Below are 21,412 nucleotides of genomic sequence, written 5' to 3' on the forward strand. Positions count from 1 at the left end.
TTAAATGACCTAGGCCATTAAATAGTATCCTTGCCTCCAATTTTATTACAATTTTAGCCACTATTGTAGCCAAAATAATCCTTTAAAAACAAACTGAATCAGGTTGGTGGGAATGTAAACTGGTGCAGCCACTATAAAAAACAGTGTGGAAGTTCTTCAAAAAAATTAAATCTACCATATGATCCAGTAAAACAAAACAAAAACAAACAAACAAAAAAACAACCCATGGCACTCTCCTACATCAATAAACAAAAATAGCTAACATTTAAATAGCACTTACTATATGCCAGGCACTATTTTACATGTATTAAGACCTCCAATACTCACAACAGTATAAGAGGTAAATTCCATTAGTAAGTCCCACTTTATAGCAGAAAAACACTGCCACAATATACTAAGTAATTTGCCCAAGTTTATACAGTAGGTAACAGCACTGGAATTGGAACCTAGGAATTTGGGCTGCAAAGTCTCTTAACCTCTATGGTACAGTTCTCCTACTCTTCAATCCCTTCCCAAAAAGCATTTAAAATAAAATCCCTTACCATGGTCTAGAAAGCCTCGCAGGATTTAGTTCCTGCCTACAAGCCACAATGTCTTCACCAAACTCCTTTCCTTAGCTGGCATGGCCCTTCCTAATCAGGTAAGTGTCCTCATCTCCATCTTCACTTTATATGTCTACCTCTGCTCTCTCACACTGGTTTCACTCATATTCCTTAAAAAACATCAACCCTTGCCCTGGATGGATAGCTTAGCTGGTTAGAGCATCATCCCAAAGCACAGAGGTTGCTGGTTCCATCGCTGATCAGGGCACATACAGGAACAGATCTATGGTCCTCTTTCTCTCTCTCCCTTCCTCTCCTGCTAAAATAAATGAATAAAAACTTCAAAAAGGGAGGGTGGACATCAACTCTTTCCTTCCTACACTAGGATTCTTTGCTTGCGAGCAACTATTTCCAACTCAAGTTAATACAGCCCAAAACAACAACTCAGAAAAAAATTAAGTAGCTGCTCACACAATAAACAAGAAGCTAGAGAACTGGGAACAGAAACAGGGCATTTCCAAACAATTAGGCAGAAAAACCCCAGAATAGTAGTGAACACTGCTGAAGGATGTCATTATCATGAGGGTAAAATCATTCCAATCAGTTTTTTTAATTTCTGTCCTTACTAAATTTATAATTCAAAATCCTAGGATAGAGAATGTGACATAACTGGTGTGATATGGTGGATATTTTATATATTTTACCAAAAATCCCTGAAGAAGGATGTCTAAACTAAGACTGCACATAGTAGGAGAGATAAAATTTCCCAAACGGAAATCAGATATTATTGAGTAGGAAAAGATACTGGATAAGCCCTAAACTGCTCCCCATCGCCTACCCCAATCCATGTGCACTGTTTAACGGCCTTTGCAAATGCTATGGCTCTGCTTTGACTGTTTTCTTCCTTGTCCCTTCTCTCCAGGTCTTACTCAAGTATCACCTTCTTAAGGAATGTCCTCTGATCATCCTGTCTAAAGTAGCCTTCCCCTGAGCCTCACTATCCCACTTGCCAACTACTGGTACCTCATGTTGTTTGGTTCCTTTATGACACCTTTTTCTCATTTATTTTATTTTATTTTATTTTTATTTTATTTTTCTGAAGCTGGAAATGGGGAGAGACAGACAGACTCCCGCATGCGCCCGACCGGGATCCACCCGGCACTCCCACCAGGGGCGATGCTCTGCCCACCAGGGGGCGTCGCTCTGCCACGACCAGAGCCACTCTAGCGCCTGGGGCAGAGGCCAAGGAGCCATCCCCAGCGCCCGGGCCATCTTTGCTCCAATGGAGCCTTGGCTGCGGGAGGGGAAGAGAGAGACAGAGAGGAAGGGGGGGGGGGTGGAGAAGCAAATGGGCGCTTCTCCTATGTGCCCTGGCCGGGAATCGAACCCGGGTCCCCCGCACGCCAGGCCGACGCTCTACTGCTGAGCCAACCGGCCAGGGCCTCATTTATTTTTACTATCAATTTCCTGACCCCCCTTATAGGCTCCATGAAGACTGGTACTATGTACAGTTGATCACCAAAGAGAAATAAGAGACTGGTGATGGCGCAGTGGATAGAGCATCAAATTGGGACGCTGAGCTCCCAGATGCAAAACCCTGAGGTCACTAGCTTAAGTGAGGGCTCACCAGATTGAACACAGGATTGCCGGCTTGAGTATGAGATCATGAACGTGATCCCATGGTCACTGGCTTGAGCCCAAAGGTCACTAGCTTGAGCAAGGGGTTACTGGCTTAGCTGGAGCCCCCTGGTCAAGGCACACATGAGAAGCAATCAGTGAACAACTAAAAGTGCCGCAACTCTGAGTTGATGCTTCTCATCTCTCTCTCTCTCTCAAAAAAAAAAATCTCTCAAAAATGTAAATCAGATGTTAGTCTTTAGCTTAAAATCTTTCACTGCTTCTCAGTACACTTAGAATGCTAAGATTTATCACATGGCACATATCTGCCTCATTAACTACAACCTTTAGATAATTCCTAAAACATGCCAAGCTCTTTCCTCATTTGAATTTATGCCTGGAATAGTCTTCAATAGGCTCTCCACAAAAATAGGTTCTTTTCAGAAAAATTATGGGGTTCAGAGAGCTACCCAGTTGGTGAACACATAGAAATCTGAGAAGAGCAGCACCTGGAAAGAGGGCATGAAAGCCTCCTTTTTCCATACCTTGCCCTATGCATCTCTTTCATCAGGCCGTTCCTCAGTTATATTCCTTATAATAAACTATGATCTGGCCTGACCAGGCAGTGGTGCAGTGGATAGAGTGCCAGACTGGGACGCAGAGGACCCAAGTTCAAAACCCTGGGGTCGCCAGCTTGAGTGCGGGCTCATCTGGTTTGAGCAAGGCTCACCAGCTTGTATCCAAGGTCGCTGGCTTGAGCAAGGGGTCACTTGGTCTGCTGTAGCACCCCGGTCAAGGCACATATGAGAAAGCAATCAACGAAAAACTAAGGTGTCACATCAAAGAATTGATGCTTCTCATCTCTCTACCTTCCTCTCTATCTGTTCCTCTCTCTACCTCTGTCACAAAAAAAAAGTTTAAAAAAATAAATAAATCAACTATGATCTGGTGAGAAATAATAATAAAGGAACAGCTCCTTCTCAGCCATTAGATCTCAGCTAAAATAACACTTCCTAAAGGAGAATTTCCATTACACAATCTAAAATAGTTTTCCCCTTTTGAATTATTTATTTATCACAAGACGCTGTTTCTCTCTCATGGTATTTTCTAATCTGTAATTATTTCATTTACAAGCTTACTTCTTTATTGCCTGCCCTTCCAACTACAAAGTCTTGCCCCATGAAGGCAGGCAGTTCATCTTTATTATCTCTCCAGAGCCTAGCACAATGCCTGGCACCAGTCAGTACTCAAGTGTCTGTTAGAAAAAAGGAGAAAAAGGGAAAAAACTAGTGTTCTCCAAGAATAAAGTTTCTTTAGAATAAAATTTACCACACCTAAGGTAAGACTTTTATAGCGACAATCCTCTAGCCTTTCTTCCAAAGCCAGGTAGACCAGAAATTATTTTATTTTGTCATAGACAATTTACTTGGCTACCTAAAGAAAAAAATACCTTTGAAGATCCTTAAAAGAAATATAAAGAGTTGCTAGGGAAGAACATTTAGAAATAGTTTTAAAGATATCATCAAGCCTAGGCATACATATACATCTCTTACTGTAGATGGGAATTAGCAAAATATTGAACATGCTTCATAATGAAAGAGCAACTGGCATCAAAATCCGTATTTTAACCTTCCCCTGGACTAGGTTTTAAAGTATTTAAAATATAATATCATATTTCTACTCCCATTATGTGCCAAATGAGAGTTTAGAACAGGGGTCTCAAACTCGCGGCCCGCCGAACAATTTTGTGCGACCCGCAGACTATTCCATGAAGTTCAAAATATTTTGTTTATTTATTTATTTATTTATTTATTTTATTTTTTTTCTGAAGCTAGAAGCAGGGAGAGACAGTCAGACAGACTCCCGCATGCGCCCGACCGGGATCCACCCGGCAAGCCCACCATGGGGCGACGCTCTGCCCACCAGGGGGTGATGCTCTGCCCATCCTGGGCGTCGCCATGCTGCGACCAGAGCCACTCTAGCGCCCGAGGCAGAGGCCACAGAGCCATCCCTAGCGCCCGGGCCATCCTTGCTCCAATGGAGCCTTGGCTGCGGGAGGGGAAGAGAGACAGAGAGGAAAGCGCGGCGGAGGGGTGGGGAAGCAAATGGGCGCTTCTCCAGTGTGCCCTGGCCGGGAATCGAACCCGGGTCCTCCACACGCTAGGCCGACGCTCTACCGCTGAGCCAACCGGCCAGGGCCAAGTTCAAAATATTTTGGATAAAATTAAGTAAGCCTAGGGGCCTACTTGTATTTTTCATTTCTCTAGCATCCTAGCTAGATATTAGCTTAGTTAACAGCAGTTTTGATGCGAACTACAGTTTCTGGTCATTTTGTGACACTGAATAAACTGCATGTACGATTGTGCTTGTTGTACTGATTTTTTTTTGTTTTCAACTGCAGTGAGAAAAGTGTTGCGTAACAGTTGCCTTTTGTAGACCTAGTGCGGCCCGCCCGAACAGCTGTGATCTTGCTCTGCGGCCCACATGCTGAGTTGAGTTTGAGACCCCTGGTTTAGAATCTCTTTTATTTTGCCACCACATATTGTAAAAAACCCTATGTGATTTCACCAAATATAAGCCACACTTACCAAGTGCTCTTGCTACTGCTAGAAAAGGAATCTGGTCAATAACTGTGCTCCGTCTGACAGGTCCATTGTGAGTGAGCCGAGGCCGTTTCCAAACTACACGATTCACCCCAGACTTGTTCATCACACTAAAAAATAGAGGTAACATAGATACTCCAGATAAATACTCTAAATTACTAAAACGTAACAATTAAGGTAGTTCTGTATGTTAAATCAAATTAAAAATAAAGAGAAAAACATTATATTATCACAAAAAATGACTTATCTGTTTCAGATACAAAGATGAATAAGCCAAAGTTCCTGTTCAGAGAGGAAAGATAAAATAGGGTAGATTAAGATGAAGAGAATTTAGCCTGACCAGTTGGTGGCTCAGTGGATAGTGTCGGACTGGGACACGGAGGACCCAGGTTCGAAACCCCGAGGGTCGCCGGCCTGAGTGTGAGCTCATCTGGTTTGAGCAAGGGGTCACTCATCTGCTGTAGCCCCCCCACCCCCAGGGTCAAGGCACATATGAGAAAGCAATCAAAGAACAGCTAAGGTGCTACAACAAAGAATTGATGCTTCTCACCTCTCTCCCTTCCTGTCTCTCTGTCCCTCTCTCCGACTCTGTCACACACACACACACACACACACACACACACACACACACAAAGAAGAAGAGAATTTGAAGATTACTAAAGTAGGCTAGTCAGAATGGAATGAAAGTAATGGGAAGAAAAATGAGTAGATATCATTTTAAAAATAAAAGAACAAGATAAGTTGAGGTAGCCGGTTCGAAATCCTGGGCGTGCCTGCTCAAGGCACATACGGGAGTTGATGCTTCCTGCTCCTGCCCCCTTCTCTCTCTCTCCTCTCTAAAATGAATGAATAAATAAATAAAAATTTAAAAAGAAAAGGTTATATATTTTTGAGAGATGAGTGTGCTCAGAACTTCATTTTTAATATTTTTAATTTGAGAAATAGGAAATATCTTAATAAAAATATCTATAAATGTATATATTTCTGTAATTAGAAGTGTGAGGTTAGGCTTTGGAGAAAGAGCTATAAAAATGTAGATCTAGGAGTTACAGAATAAGAAAAATCCTAGAAATGTGGCAAAGGAGCCACAGAAATCTGTAACTGGCACCCTGATAAATTAGTACACTCTAGGTTGCCTAGAACATGAAAATATGGTCAAGTCCTAGAGCAAAAAAATTATAATCATAAAAACATTTTAAAAAAACCAGAAAAACAAAGAAATAGAGATTTTTCTCTCAACCTGTGCCTGGTATTATTAAAAAGGAAAACTGACCTTTAAATCAATTTAATCATAACCTGCCTGATTTTTTTTTTTAAATCAATAAAAGAAAATGTTCCTCTGGAAGGTTAGAAAAGTTGGGATGTAAAGTGGCAAAGAGAATTTCCAAGAAACAATGTTAGTCTACCTGATATTAGGTCCATCTGACAGATACATGCTATAAGACAGAATGATTCATTCCCAAGGCTCTCAAAGACAGATGACATCAAGATAATCTAATTAAATCTTCTCATTCAGGTCCCTTGTGCACCCAGAAGCCCTTTGATTATAATCTGAAAATTTATTTCATCTATAGCAGGCCAGCTGACAATATGTGGTCTTCTTGTCAGTTATTTTTCGGACTGACAAGTCCTATGACATCCTGGCCATGAGTCTCTTATCAGTCTACTATGTTAACTTAGAGTAGCGTGACTCTACTCCCCTAAACTTGGTAACACTGAAACTAAATTGACTTTACGACATGGAAAACTGAAGATAGGACAAATAATGGTGACTACCTCCAAATGAATGTCACTATGAAATGCCTGCTGTACACCTTAGGGCAGCCAGCTGGTTATCCTCCATATATGGCTTTGTTTAATTTTTCTGAAGTGAGAAGCAGGGAGGGCCTTCCATCTATGGCTTTTATATCTCTGTTCTGACTTCAAAGGAATAAAGATACTAGAGAGAAAAGAGGTAACAAATGGAATAAAGTCCTAAAAGAAGCTAAAATAAATGCATAAACCTTATAAATGAGAAAAACAATATTTTCCTGAGCAAAAGCAAAACCATGAATATGACAAAATAAGAAGAGCCTCAATCTTCTTCCTAAAGTAGAAAACAAGCTCATCTGATGAGGGTAGGCCAAGTGATTGGAGCAGATCCATCTCATGAAAGTTCCTGTGACGATGGAAATGTTTACTCTTCACTGTCCAAATACAGCTGTCACTAGCCATGTATGACTACTGAGCACTGCAAATGCAGCTAGTACAAATGAGAAATTTTTTTAAAAAGATTTTAAAAATTTATTCATTTTTGAGATGTAGGGGGGAGGGAAAGAAAAAAAAAGAGAGAAAGAGAGAGAGAGAGAAGGGGGAGGAGCAGGAAGCATTAACTCCCATAATGTGCCTTGACCAGGCAAGTCTGGAGTTTTAAACTGATGACCTCAACATTCCAGGAAGATGTTTTTTCCACTGTGCCAATATAGGTCAGGCAAACGACAAAATATTTTTCAAAAATATTTTACTTATTGATTTTTAGCCTGACCAGACAGTTGGTGCAGTAGATATAACATCAACCGACTTGAGTGCGTTCTCATCCGGCCCAAGTGTGGGCTCACCAGCTTGAGCACCAGGTCGCTGGCTTGAGCGTGGAATCATAGACATGACCCCATGGTCTCTGGCTTGAAAGCCAAGGTCGCTGGCTTGAGCCCAAGGTCACTGGCTCAGCTGGAGCCCCCACCCCTCCTCAAGGCACATGTGAGAAAGTAATCAATGAGCAACTAAGGTGCCACAACTATGAGTTGATGTTTCTCATCTCTCTTCCTTCCTGTGTGTGTGTGTGTGTGTGTGTGTGTGTGTGTCTCTTACTAAAATATATATATATATTTATTAATTGATTTTTAGAGAGAGAGGAGGGAGAGAAGGAGAGAGGGAGGAGGAGGTGGAGAGAGAGAGAGAGAAGGGGGGCAGGGTGGAAGAGCAGATAGTATCAGCTCATAGTAGTTGCCTGTCATATGTGCCTTGACCAGGCAAGCCCAGGGTTTTGAAACGGCAACCACAGCATTCCAGGTCATTGCTTTATCTACTGTGTCACCACAGGTCAGGCAAAATTGAAATTTTAATTCTATTTAATTTTAATTAATTTATACATAAATATAAACAGCCATATGTGGCTAATGGGTACTATACCAGACAGCACAGGGAGGAATGAAACAAGTACAAAAAGATCAGAAAACATTGTTAATGTTGAAATTAAAGAGTTGCTCATTCACTATCCCTTTTGAGTTAAACTCGCAGTTCTGAAAGCAACACTGTTCTAGGTTATTACACGAGTAACAATACAGGAGGCAGTCATTTTTCTTCATGCTGATTCTCATGAAACAAATAAGAAAATAAAGACTAAATCTGCCATTCAGAAAAATCTATGAAACATAAGAGTTACAGGAGAAGAGTTAGAATCTGCCTTCCTAAGACCTTAAGCCCTATTGGTGGTCTTTTCTAAATCCGCTCCCTAAAAATAAGACATAATACTTAAAGAAATGCTTTTATTGCATTCCTCACTGATGTCCTGTGTGATTAAAAGCCATAAACAAAAGGACAGCCTGATATGCAGAGAGAGGACTGAGCAGCAACAGAAGGCTGGAAAAACAGAGCACTGGCCAGTTGCCTAGGGTGGGATAGGGAAAGGAGAAATAACTTATAATAAAACAGCTCAATTTATGCAAAAAGACACCTGCTCCCAAATAGCAATGAGCATCTGTCCAACTATCCAGATGGTATTTTAAGAGATAAGACAAAAATATATAAATAAACTAAAAAAAAATTAAAGAAAATATTTTAAAATTCATACAGAAAAGTAAAGAAAGAAAAGTTAATCAAAATATATTTTAAAAGAAAAAATGAGGGCCCTGGCCAGCTGGCTCAGTGGTAGAAGGTTGGCCAGGTTCAATTCCTGGTCAGAGGCCTCAGGAAAAGCGCCCACCAGCTTCTCCACCCCTCTCCCTCTCACTTCACACACTCTCTCCTCCTCCCCTCCTGCATCCATGGCTGGATTGGAGTGAGCTGGCCTTGGGCAGGCGATGGGAATGGCTCCATGGCCTCCACTCAGGCGCTAAAAAATAGTTGCAGTTGCAATGGAACAAGGGTCTCAAATGAAGAGAGCATAGCCCCCTAAATAGGGCTTGCCAGGTGGATCCTGGTTGGGGCACATGTGGGAGTCTCTGTCCCCCTCCTCTCACTAAAACTAAAATTTTGAAAAAGAAAATAAATGAGAAGGGATTAGGCCTACCAGTGTTAAAAACTATAATAAAGTCTCAATTTAATAAGTATAATACTAGCCTGACCTGTGGTGGCTCAGTGGATAGAGTATTGAGCTAGAACACTGAAGTCACTGGTTCAAAACCCTTGGCTTGCCTGGTCAAAGTACATATGAAAGTTGATGCTTCCTGCTCCTCCCCCTTCTCTTTCTCTCTCTCCTCTCTAAAATAAATAAATAGAACTTGGCAAGTTGGCTCAGTGGTAGAGCACTGGCCCGGCATGTGGATGTCCCAGGCTGGATTCCTGGTCAGTGCACAAAGGAGAAGCGACTATCTGCTTCTTCACTCCTCCCTTCTCGCTTCTCTCTTTCTCTTTCTCTCCCTCTCCGGAAGCCAGGGCTCATTGGAGCAAGGTGGCCTTAGGCACTGAGAATGGCTCCATGGCCTCTGCCTCAGGTGCTAAGAAGAGCTCTGTTGCTGAGCAATGCCCCAGGTAGCCAGAACATTGCCCCCTAAGAGGCTTGCCAGGTGGATCCTAGTGGGGGCACATATGGGAGTCTGTCTCTGCCTCCCTTCTCTCACTGAATAAATAAATAAAATGAAATAAATAAATAAAATCCTTTTTTTAAAAAAAAGTATGGTACTGGTACATGAATATAAAGTATAAAAGCCTGACTGGGTGGTGAAATAGTGGATAGAGGGTGGGGCTGGGATGCAGAGGACACAGGTTCAAAGCCCCGAGGTCACTGGCTTGAGCACGGGCTCACCAGCTTGAGAATGGGGTTGTTGGTTTGAGTATGGAATCATAAGCATGACCCCATGGTTGCTGGCTTGAGCCCAAAGGTCGCTGGCTTGAACCCCAAGGTCGCTGGCTTGAGCAAGAGATCACTCACTGCTGGAACCCCCACAGTCAAGACACATATGAGAAAGCAATCAATGAACAACTAAAGTGCCACAATGAAGAATTGATGCTTCTCATCTCTCTCCCTTTCTGTCTGTCTATCCCTACCTGTCCCTCTGTCTCTGTCACAAGAAAAACAACAACAAAAAAATCGCCTAGACACCTGAAATTACTGAGTCTATAAATATTTAAAGCTAGTAGTAGGTATTATATTCTATACAGGTTGTATCAATTTAAAATCCTACCAACAAGATACCCATTTCAACAAAAATATTAAGAAACTTCTCTAGTTTTTAACTTTTGCTAACCTAACAGAAGAAAATAAAGTTTCATTTCAACAATGTTAAACATTTTTAAAAAAAACAAACAAACAATAAAAAAACACATTTTTTCACGTTTACTACTCTCTTGCATTTCTGCTGTTCAAGTTTACTTTCCTTTACCACCTATGGGGCAGGGGGTTCTTACTCATATTTTAAACTCCTTATAGTTTACAAATGTTAATTCTTTTCCCCAGTTAATTTTTTCTCTGAAAAAGACCATTTTGATTTACTAAAAGCAAGAAAGAGAGGCAAGTGGCCCTGGGCAGTTCGCTCAGCGGTAGAGCATCGGCCTGGCATGTGGAAGTCCTGGGTTCGATTCCGAGCCAAGGCACAGAGGAGAAGCGCCCATCTGCTTCTCCACCTTTCCCCCTCTCCTTTTTCTCTACCTCTCTCTTCCTTTCCTGAAGCTAAGGCTCCACTGGAGCAAAGCTGGCCCGGGCACTGAGGATGGCTCCATGGCCTCCACTTCAGGCGCTAGAATGGCTCCGGCTGCAACAGAGCAACACCCCAAATGGACAGAGCATTGCCCTCTAGTGGGCTTATGGGGTGGATCCTGGTTGAACATGTGGGAGTCTGTCTCTCTGCCTCCCCACTTCTCACTTCAGAAAATACAAAAATAAAAAAAAGAGAGGCAAGTAATAATATCATAAGGCTTTAGTTAAAATGATTATTTAGAAAATATTTGCCTTGCATTATACCCCCAAGTTTTACAAATAAGTCTTGGAATAATTTTTTTAGTATTCTCATGTTATTTATCCCTCTGACTTTTACAATATTCTTACATTTCAGTTTGTATCATAAAACTATCATGCTGAGGTCAATTTCAGTTCATAGTTTATAAATTATCTACACACAGAGACAGTAAGTTGAAGCACAGAAAAGAAGAAGAAAGGTTTGCAGCACATATGACTTAGAAATCAAAGAAAAGGGCTGAAGGTTAATTTCAATGAAATTCTATTCCCAAAGCCAAATTCAAACTGTACTATTCTAAAAAGGAAAAGAAAAAAATAAAACCTGTTCTGTTCTGGGACTCTAAGGGCTATTCTGTTCATACTGTGAAGGTCATCCTGATCATTATTGTTGTAAAAGGTTTTCAATAAATCCTTGTATGGGTTTGTACTGAGACCCATTAAAATATTATTTCCCTTTGGAGCCATTATCAGAAATAAAAGTAAATTCAAAATAATGAGAAAAATATGAATGCACATGGGCACATTATCAGGCAAACTAAAAACTTGTAATATTGAGAAAGCCACTTCATTAAAATGGAGAAGTAAATCAATCTGGTTAGTAAAGCAGCAAAGAACTAAACAGAACCAAGAAAGGAAAGACAAAAAAATCATAATGATTACCTCCCACCAAGTCCTTCGATTCGTTCTCTTTCTTTAGGAAGTTCTGGCTTATGGTCCTGTGTTACTTCCACAGCTCTGATAAAATCATCCTTCGGATCATCCTGAATTCCAAGAACCACACCTGAGTCACCCACGTGAGCTACGTACATCTTCATGCCCCGTATAATGACCACACTGGCCGTTGTTCCTGATGTGCTGGGAAGACCTGTCATAGTCTTTGGCCATTCTGCTGTAATAAAAAATAAAATATTTTACTCTTCCGGGTATAATCATTAACCTATGCCTTATTCTGACACATAAACAGGAACATATGCTGAATCGGCATATTAAAATTTGAATTAGAATTAGAAAAAATTTAAGAAAATATTTTGAAAGCTTGTAAAGAACTTACATTAATCCTTTTATCAATACTATATATTAATAAATTAATTTTGGCCCAGAGTTTCAAACTGGTGACCTCAGCATTCCAGGTCGACACTTTACCCACTGTGCCACCACAGGTCAGACAATATCTCTCTTTTAAGTAAAGTGATAAATCTGTTAATAGGATATCAAGGTCTGAATGGGGAAGAGGGAATAAGAAGAAAAATATAGGAATACAGGACTGAAAAGCTGGATAAGGTGGACACAACTTTCAAAACCATGAGGCTTTGTTAATCTGTTCAGGCTAATTAGTTCTTCTCTTTTTCAATATAACATATGCTCAAACGACATCTCTTAAACCATAAAGCATATCTCCCTATCCCATCTCACAGACAGAACCCACTGTGTAGAGAGTACCCTGTCACTCACAGCAAAAGGCTGCTTATAATAGAGGGTGGGGCAAAGGTAGGTTTATAGTTGTTTGTATGGAAAGTAATATAATTTTTTTTTTCTTTTTGCATTTTTCCGAAGCTGGAAACAGGGAGGCAGTCAGACAGACTCCCGCATGTGCCCATCAGGATCCACCTGGCATGCCCACCAGGGGGCGATGCTCTGCCCATCTGGGGCATAGCTCTGTTGCATCCAGAGCCATCCTAAGCGCCCCGGCCTTCCTTGCTCCAATGGAGCCTCGGTTGCGAGAGGGGAAGAGAGACAGAGAAGAAGGAGAGGGGGAGGGGTGGAGAAGCAGATGGGCGCTTCTCCTGTGTGCCCTGGCCTGGAATCGAACCCGGGACTCCTGCACGCCAGGCTGACGCTCTACCACTGAGCCAACCGGCCAGGGATAATATAATAATTAATGTATAATAATACAAGAATAAACTCAGTTTTGTGTACTCACAAATGTAAACATACTTTTGCCCCACGCTGTATATGAAATAATAACGTTCACAGTTGCTAAATGAACCCAAAACAGCCACCAATATTAATGAAAGTAGATATTCACACATATACACACATATATAAAAACACCTGCAATAGTACCAGACACAAACTTAAGTGCTCAAGAAACGTTACTGTTGCCTGACCAGGTGGAGGTGTAGAAGATAGAGCATTGACCTGGGACACTGAAGGTCATCAGCTTGAGTGTGGGCTCATCAGGGTTGAGCACCAGCTCACCAGCTTGAGCTCAAGATCATAGACATGACCCTGTAGTCACTGGCTTGAAGCCCAAGGTTGTTGGCCTGAGCCCAAGGTTGCTGGCTTGAGCAAGAGGTCACTGGCTCAGCTGGAGCCCTCGGGTCAAGGCACATATGAGAAAGCAATCAAAGAACAACTACTATGGCACAATGATGATTTGATGCTTCTCATCTCTCTCTCCTCTCCCTCTCTCTTCCCTTCTCACAGCCAGTGGCTCAATAGGTTCAAGCATCTGCCCCGGGCTCTGAGGATAGCTCAGTTGGTCTGAGTGTCAGCCTCAGGCACTGAGGGGAGCTCAGCTGATTCAAGCATCAGCCCCAGACAGGGGCTGCCAGGTGGATCCTGGTCAGGACACAAGCAGAAGTCTATCACCCCTACTCTCACTTTAAAAAAAAATGAACAGGTCTTTTACAAAAGAGAAAATACCAAAAATATAAAAAGGCATTCAGCTTCTTCAATCAACAGAAAAATACAAATTAAAAGCCATGAGATATCACTTCATAATTATCAGATTGCATAAAGTCTGACAATTATAGTACATGTACCTAAGAATGTGGAGTAACATGTTCTCTCATCAGCTACTGGTGGGGGGTATAAACCTGTACAACCACTTCAGAAAACATCTAGACATTATCTAGTAAAGATATAGATATGTATACTATTTGACTACTCACTACCCCTAGGGACATACCATAAATTGGAATGTACACGTACACTCCAATACAGGAATGTTCATAGCACCAATGTTCATCTGGGCTGAAAATGAGCAACAACCCAAAAGTCCTTCAACATGACAATAGACTACACTGCATGTGAAGCATAAGATAAAATACATAGAGCATTATTTTTTCTTCAAAAACAAACTATCGTGTTTACAGCTAAATGGTAAAACTATTAAGAAAATAAGTATATCACTACAGAACTATCATCACAAAAGTCATAATAGTGGTTACCCGTTAGGGTAAGACAGATATATGAGATCAGAAAGGAAATTCAGGGGCTTCTGGTATGCAAGCAATGAATGCTATATGTCTTTCTTAACCAGATGCTGTTCATTTTATAACTATTCATTAAAGTGTATACAGTATTTAGCCTCACCAGGCAGTGGCTCAGTGTATAGAGTGTCAACCTGGGACTCTGAAGACCCAGGTTGGAAGCCCCAAGATCGCCACCGTTACCGCTGGCTTATTTGGCTTGAGCGTGGGATCACCAACTTGAGTGCGGGGTCACTGGCTTGAGCGTGGTATCATCGATATGACCCCCTAGTCACTGGCTTGAACAAGGAGTCACTAGCTCAGCTGGAGCCCCCAGGTCAAGGCACATATGAGAAAGCAATCAAAAAACAACTAAGGTGCCGCAATGAAGAACTGGTGCTTCTCACTTCTCCCTTCCTCTCTGTCTGTCCCCATCTGTCCCTCTGTCTCTGTGTCTGTCACCAAAAAAAAAAAAAAAAAAAAAAAGGAATGATTGACAGGGTAGGTCATCCCAGTTACCCCAAGGTTGCTAGTTCAATTCTTGGTCAGGGCACATACAAGAATTAAATAATGAATGTGTAAGTAAAATAGAAAAACAAATTGATGTTTTTCTCCCTCTCCCTCTCTCTCTAAAATAAATAAATAAAATTATTAAAAAAAGAAAAAAACTTCTACTTTATGCAAGTACCTCAGCTGTTTGCAAAAAGCACCTAAAACAAAATGGAAAGGAAAAAAAGCTAAAAATAAAAGGATATCCAAAGACATGATTAATGTTATATAAATCACATTTTTGGTCAAAAGCACAAATATGTGCAAAGAGATATGCTGCAATTATCTAAAAATACTGCTTTCCCTATTCATTTAAAATGTCATTTTTTATCATATACTACTTTTTTGCCTCAGATCTATTTCTGGACTCACCCTACTAATCTATTTATAGTACTAAAACAAACCCTGTTGAGGTTCTGATTGAAACTGCAGTATACAGGATGGGGCAAAAGTAGGTTTACAGTTGTGCATGTGGAAAATAAAACAATAATTAGTAACAATAAACAAGAATAAACACTGTTTCATGAACTCACAACTGTAAACCTACTTTTGCCCCACTCCATATTAATGTATTAAGGAATTGACATCTTTAAAATTTGTCTTCCTTAATTACTCTTCCTTGATTTCTACTTTACATTTGAATCTTTAGTTTTTAAAAAATGACAAAACTTGCCTAACCTGTGGTGGCGCAATGATAAAGTGTCGACTTGGAACCTGAAATGCTGAGGTTGATTCAAAACCCTGGGCTTGCCTGGTCAAGGCACATATGGGAGTTGATTTCCTTCTTCCTCCCTCCCTCCCTCCCTCCCTCCTCCCTCTGTTCCCCTCCCTCTCCCCTCCCCTCCCTCCCTACTTTCTTCCTTTCTTCCCTTTTCTTTTCTTCCTTCCTTCCTTTCTTTCCCTCTCTCTCCTCTCTAAAATGAATAAAGTCTTAAAAATAAAAAATGACAAAACTAGGAGCATATTAAAGACAGTATTCAAAAAACCAGTAATCAAAAAACTCTCAAGAGTCCTGGCAGGGTAGGTCAGTTGGTTAGAGCATCATCCTGATATGCTAAGGTTACAGGTTCAACCCCTGATCAGGGCACATACAAAACCCAACCAATGGCCCCAGCCAGTTTGCTCAGTGAATAGAGCATCTTCCCAGCATATGGATGGCCCAGGTTTGAATCCTGGTCAGGGCACAGAAGAGCAGCAGCCATCTACTTCTCACTCCCACCTTCTCCCTCTTTTCCTCTCATAGCCAGTGGCTCAATTGGTTTGAGTGTGGCCCCAGATGCTGAGGAAAGTTTGGTCCCAGCGCCTCAGGATCAGGTGCTAATAATAGCTCGGTGGGTTCTAGCATCAGGCCAAGACAGGGGTTGCTGGGTGGATCCTGGTCTAGGCGCAAGTACGAGTCTGTCTATCTACTTGCTACTCAAAAAAACAAACAAGCAAACAAAAAAAAAAACCACATAAAAAAATCCCTGACTGGATACTCAGTTGGTTAGAGTTTCCTCCCAAAGCGCAGAGGTTGTCAGTTTGATCGCAGTCAGAGCACATACAGGAACAGAGCGATGTTCTTGTCTCTCTCTCCCTTCCTCTCTAGCTAAAATCAATAAATTAATAAAAAAGAAAAAGAACCAATGAATACATAAATTAGTCACACAACAAATCAATGTTTCCCTCTCTTTCTAAAATCAATAAATAAAAATTAAAAAAGGAGGTCCTAGCCAGTTGGCTCAGTAGTAGAGCGTCAGCCCAGCATAGTGTGGAAGTCCTGAGTTCGATTCGCTGTCAGAGCACACAGAAGTACCCATCTGCTTTTCCACCCCTCTCCCTCTCACTTCTCTCTCTGTCTCTCTCTTTCTATTCTCCTCCCCTCCCGCAGCCATGGCTTGATTGGAGTGACTTGGCCCCGGAGGCTGAGAATGCTTCCATGGCCTCTGTCTCAGGCACTAAAAAATGGCTCCAGTTGCAACAGAGCAAGGGCCCCAGACGGGCAGAGCATCGCCCTCTAGTAGGCTTGCCAGGTGGATCCCGGTTAGGGCACGTGCGAGAGTCTATCTCTGCCTCTCCTCCTCTTACTAAAATAAAAATAAAAATAAATTTAAAAAAGAAAAGAAACTTCCTAGAAACAAATGTTCAGGACCAGATGGCTTCACAGGTGAATTTTATTTTTTTGAGAGAGAGATAAAGTGAAAGATGGAGAGAAACATCATCAACTCATTGTTCTACTTAGTTGTGCACCCATTGATTGCTTTTCATACATGCCCTGAACCAGCAACCTTTGTGTCAAGCTGGTGCTCTCGAGCCAGTGACCTTGGCACTCCAGAATGACACTCTACTCACCGCAAACCAGCCAGAGCACTTCACAGGTGAATTTCACAGAATAGTCAAAGAAGAACTAACACTCATCTTTCTCAAACTATTCCAAAAAATTCAAGAGATAAGATTTCCAAGCTCATTATACAAGACCAGCATTATCCTAATTCTAAAACCAGATAAAGATACTATAAAGAAAGAAAATTATAGGCCAATAACCCTGATGAACACAGATGCTAAAATCCTCAATAAAATATTAGCAAACCAGATCCAGCAATACATAATAAAGATCACACACCATTATCAAGTGAGATTTATACCAAGTATTCAAGGTGGTAAAATATCCACCAATCAATAAACGGTGATAGGCCACATAAGCAAAATAAAGGATAAAACTACATGATCATATCAATAGATGCAGAAAAAGCACTTGATAAAATTCAGCACCCATTTATGAAAGACTATCAGCAAAGTGGGAATCCTCACTGTAATAGAGGTCATATATGACAAACCCACAGCCAACATCATATTCAATAAGCAAAAACTACAAGTGTTTCCCTTAAGATCGAAAACAAAACAAAGATGTCTGTTTTCACCACTCTTATTCAACATAGAACTGGAAGTCCTAGCCACAGCTGCTAGACATAAAGAAGAAATAAAGGCACCAAACTGGAAAGGAAGAAGTAAAACTGGCATTATTTACAAATACATGATATTTTATACAGAGAACCCTAAAGATTCCATCAAAAAACTATCAGAACTGATAAATGAACTCAGTAAAGTAAGAGAATACAAAATAAATAGTCACAATTGCTTGCATCAGAAAAGGAAACTAAGAAAACAATCCACCATGACCAGTGGTGGGGCAGTAGATAAGAGTTTCAACCTGGGATGCTGAAGTCCCAGGTTTGAAACTCTGAGGTTGGCACCTTCATCTGGCTTGAGTGTAGGTTCACCAGCTTGAGTTCCCATGATCGCTGGATTGAGCCGAAAGGTCACTGGCTTGGCTGGAGATCCTGGTAAAGGCTCATATGAGAAGCAATCAGTGAACAACTAAGGTGACACAACTTAAGTTGATGCCTATCTCTCTCTTTCTCCCTCTATCAAAAAAAAAGTCCATACTATTCAAATTAATCTATAGATTCAATGAAATTCCTATCAAAATACCAATATTGGTTTTTCATAGAAATAGAACAAATAATCCTAAAATTTATATGGAACCACAAAAGACCTTAGAAAGCCACAGCAATCTTGAGAAAGGAGAGCAAAGTCAAGAGATAGCATGCTACTGATACCAAACTATACTACATGACTATAGTAACTAAAACAGCATACTAGCATAAAAATACACACATAGATCATGAGAACAGAATAGAGAGCCCAGGAAGGCAAATATATACAATCTATTCAATAAATGGTGTCAGGAAAATTAAATAGACACATGCAAAAACATGAAAATAGACGCATTCTTATATCATATACAACAGTGGTCCCCAACCTTTTTTTGGGCCACGGACCAGTTTAATGTCAGAAAATATTTTCACGGACAGGCTTTTAGGGTGGGACGGATAAATGTATCACGTGACCAAGACAAGCGTCAAGAGTGAGTCTTAGACGGATGTAACAGAGGGAATCTGGTCATTTTTAAAAAATAAAACATCGTTCAGACTTAAATATAAATAAAATGGAAATAACGTAAGTTATTTATTCTTTCTCTGCGGACCAAATGGCCCACAGACTGGTACCGGTCCGCGGCCTGGAGTTTGGTGACCACTGATATACAAGAATAAACTCCAAATATATTGACTTTAATGTAATACTCAAAACCATTAAACTCCTAAAGAAAACATAGGCAGTAAAATCTGCAATATCTCTTTCTGATATATCCCCTTGAGCAAGAGAAACAAAAGAAAAAATAAACAAATGGGACTACATCAAACTAAAAAGTTTTTTCACAGCAAAAGAAACCATCAACAAAATAAAGATACCTACTGAACAGGAGAACACATTCACCAATGATACATCCGATAAAAGGTAAACATCCAAAATTTATAAAAAATAAAATAAAAAAATACTTATACACTACCAAGAAAACAATCCCTTAAAAAATGGGCAGAGTTGGCCCTGGCCGGTTGGCTCAGCGGTAGAGCGCTGGCCTGGCGTGCGGGGCACCCGGGTTCGATTCCCGGCCAGGGCACATAGGAGAAGCGCCCATTTGCTTCTCCACCCCCCACCTCCTTCCTCTCTGTCTCTCTCTTCCCCTGCCGCAGCCAGGGCTCCATTGGAGCAAGGATGGCCCGGGCGCTGGGGATGGCTCCTTGGCCTCTGCCTCAGGCGCTGGGGTGGCTCTGGTCGCGGTGGGCAGAGCGTTGCCCCCTGGTGGGCGTGCTGGGTGGATCCCGGTCGGGCGCATGCGGGAGTCTGTCTGACTGTCTCTCCCTGTTTCCAGCTTCAGAAAAATGCAAAAAAAAATACAAAAAAAAAAAGGGCAGAGTACCCAAAGAGACATGCTCCAAAAAGGACATACAGATGACCAATAAATGAAAAGATGTTCAACATCACTAAACATCAGAGAAATGCAAATTAAAATCACAATAAGATACCACCTCGTACCTTTCAGAATGGCTACCACAAATAAATCAATAAACAACAAGTACTGATGAGGATGTGGAGAAAGGGAACCCTTGTCCACTGTTAGTAGGAATTTAGAGTGGTGCAGCCTCAGTGGAAAGGAGTACTGAGGCTCCTCAAAAATTAAAAATGAGGCCCTGGCCGGTTGGCTCAGCGGTAGAGCGTCGGCCTGGCGTGCAGGAGTCCCGGGTTTGATTCCCGGCCAGGGCACACAGGAGAGGCGCCCATCTGCTTCTCTACTCCTCTCCCTCTCCTTCCTCTCTGTCTCTCTCTTCCCCTCCCGCAGCCGAGGCTCCATTGAAGCAAAGATGGCCCGGGCGCTGGGGATGGCTCTGTGGCCTCTGCCTCAGGCACTAGAATGGCTCTGGATGCAACAGAGCGATGCCCCAGAGGGGCAGAACATCGCCCCCTGGTGGGCATGCCGGGTGGATCCCGGTCGGGCGCATGCGGGAGTCTGACTGTCGTCGTCCCCCTCCCCATTTCTAGCTTTGGAAAAATGTAAAAAAAAAAAAAAGAAACTGCCTTATGTCCCAGCAATTTCACTTCTGGGAATATATCTGAAAAACCCCAAAACCCTGATTCAAAAGAATATATGTAACTCCATGTTCACTGCAGCATTATTTACAATAGCCAAGATAGGGGAAGCAACCCAAATACTAATCAATAGACAAGTGGATAAAAAAGCTGTGGTAGCCTGACCAGGAGGTGGCACAGTGGATAGAGCATTGGACTGGGACGCAGAGGACCCAGGTACGTAAACCCCAGGGTCTCTGGCTTGAGCGTGGACTCACCAGCTTGAGCGCAGGGTCACTGGCTTGAGCCTGGGATTACAGACATGACCCCATGGTCACCAGCTTGAGCCCAAGGTCGCTGGCTTGAACAAGGGGTCACTTGGTCTGCTCTACTCCCCCAGTCAAGGCACATATGAGAAAGCAATCAATGAACAACTAAGGTGCCACAACAAAGAACTGATGCTTCTCATCTCTCTCCCTTCCTATCTGTCTGTCACTATCTGTCCCTCTATGTGTCACAAACAAACAAAAAAACACTGTGGTACATATATACAACAGAATACTACTCAGACATAAAAAAAGTGAATTTTTACTATTTGCTACAGCAGGGGTCGGGAACCTATGGCTCGCAAGCCAGATGTGGCTGTTTTGATGGCTGCATCTGGCTCACAGACAAATCTTTAATAAAAAAAATAATAACGTTAAAAATATAAAACATTCTCATGTATTACAATCCATTCATACTGCTCATGTTCATGGTTGCGGGTGGCTGGAGCCAATCACAGCTGTCCTCCAGAACAACACCAAATTTTTATTGGATAATGTGTAACGTACACGGGTCATTGTATGGCTCTCACGGAATTACATTTTAAAATATGTGGCGTTCATGGCTTTCTCAGCCAAAAAGGTTCCCGACCCCTGTGCTACAGCATGGATGAAACTAGAGAGCATTTTACTCAGTGAAACGAATCAGAGAAAGACAAATATCATCACATATGATTTCACTTACATGTGGAATCTAAAGAACAAAATAAACAAAACTGAAAGAGCCATAAACAAGGAACAGAATGATGGTTTCCAGAGGTGAGGAGATTGGGGGTACTGAGTGAAAAAGGTTAAGGGAGCTTGGCCTGTATTGGTGTTGTGGATAGAACATCAACCTGAGGTGACCAGTTTGAAACCCTGAGCTTGTCTGGTCAAGGCACATACAACAAGCAAGCAATGAATAACCAAAGTGAAGCAACTATGAGTTGATAATTCTCACTCCTCATTCTATAAAATCAATAAATTTAAAAAATATTTTAAGATT

At 41.6% G+C, this 21,412-nt stretch overlaps 1 protein-coding gene and 1 long non-coding RNA gene across 2 annotated transcripts in view; one reads left to right on the top strand and one right to left on the bottom strand.

Annotated features, from left to right (window-relative positions):
* Window positions 1–11,827, top strand: part of LOC136326582 (uncharacterized) — a 57,085-nt gene extending 45,258 nt beyond the window's left edge. Inside the window, exon 2 of the long non-coding RNA XR_010729476.1 lies at window positions 11,647–11,827. This is a non-coding gene — a long non-coding RNA (uncharacterized lncRNA). The remainder of the gene's footprint in view (window positions 1–11,646) is intronic.
* The window catches only part of PPM1D (protein phosphatase, Mg2+/Mn2+ dependent 1D), a 61,427-nt gene that overhangs the window by 33,674 nt on the left and 6,341 nt on the right, over window positions 1–21,412 (bottom strand). The window contains exons 2-3 of the mRNA XM_066262745.1: window positions 11,574–11,802; window positions 4,748–4,872 (exon numbers count right to left, since the gene is read on the bottom strand). Coding sequence (XP_066118842.1) covers window positions 4,748–4,872; window positions 11,574–11,802 — 354 coding nt within the window. The remainder of the gene's footprint in view (window positions 1–4,747; window positions 4,873–11,573; window positions 11,803–21,412) is intronic.

Source organism: Saccopteryx bilineata, chromosome 2, assembly GCF_036850765.1.
Source record: "Saccopteryx bilineata isolate mSacBil1 chromosome 2, mSacBil1_pri_phased_curated, whole genome shotgun sequence".
Classification (NCBI taxonomy): Eukaryota; Metazoa; Chordata; class Mammalia; order Chiroptera; family Emballonuridae; genus Saccopteryx; species Saccopteryx bilineata.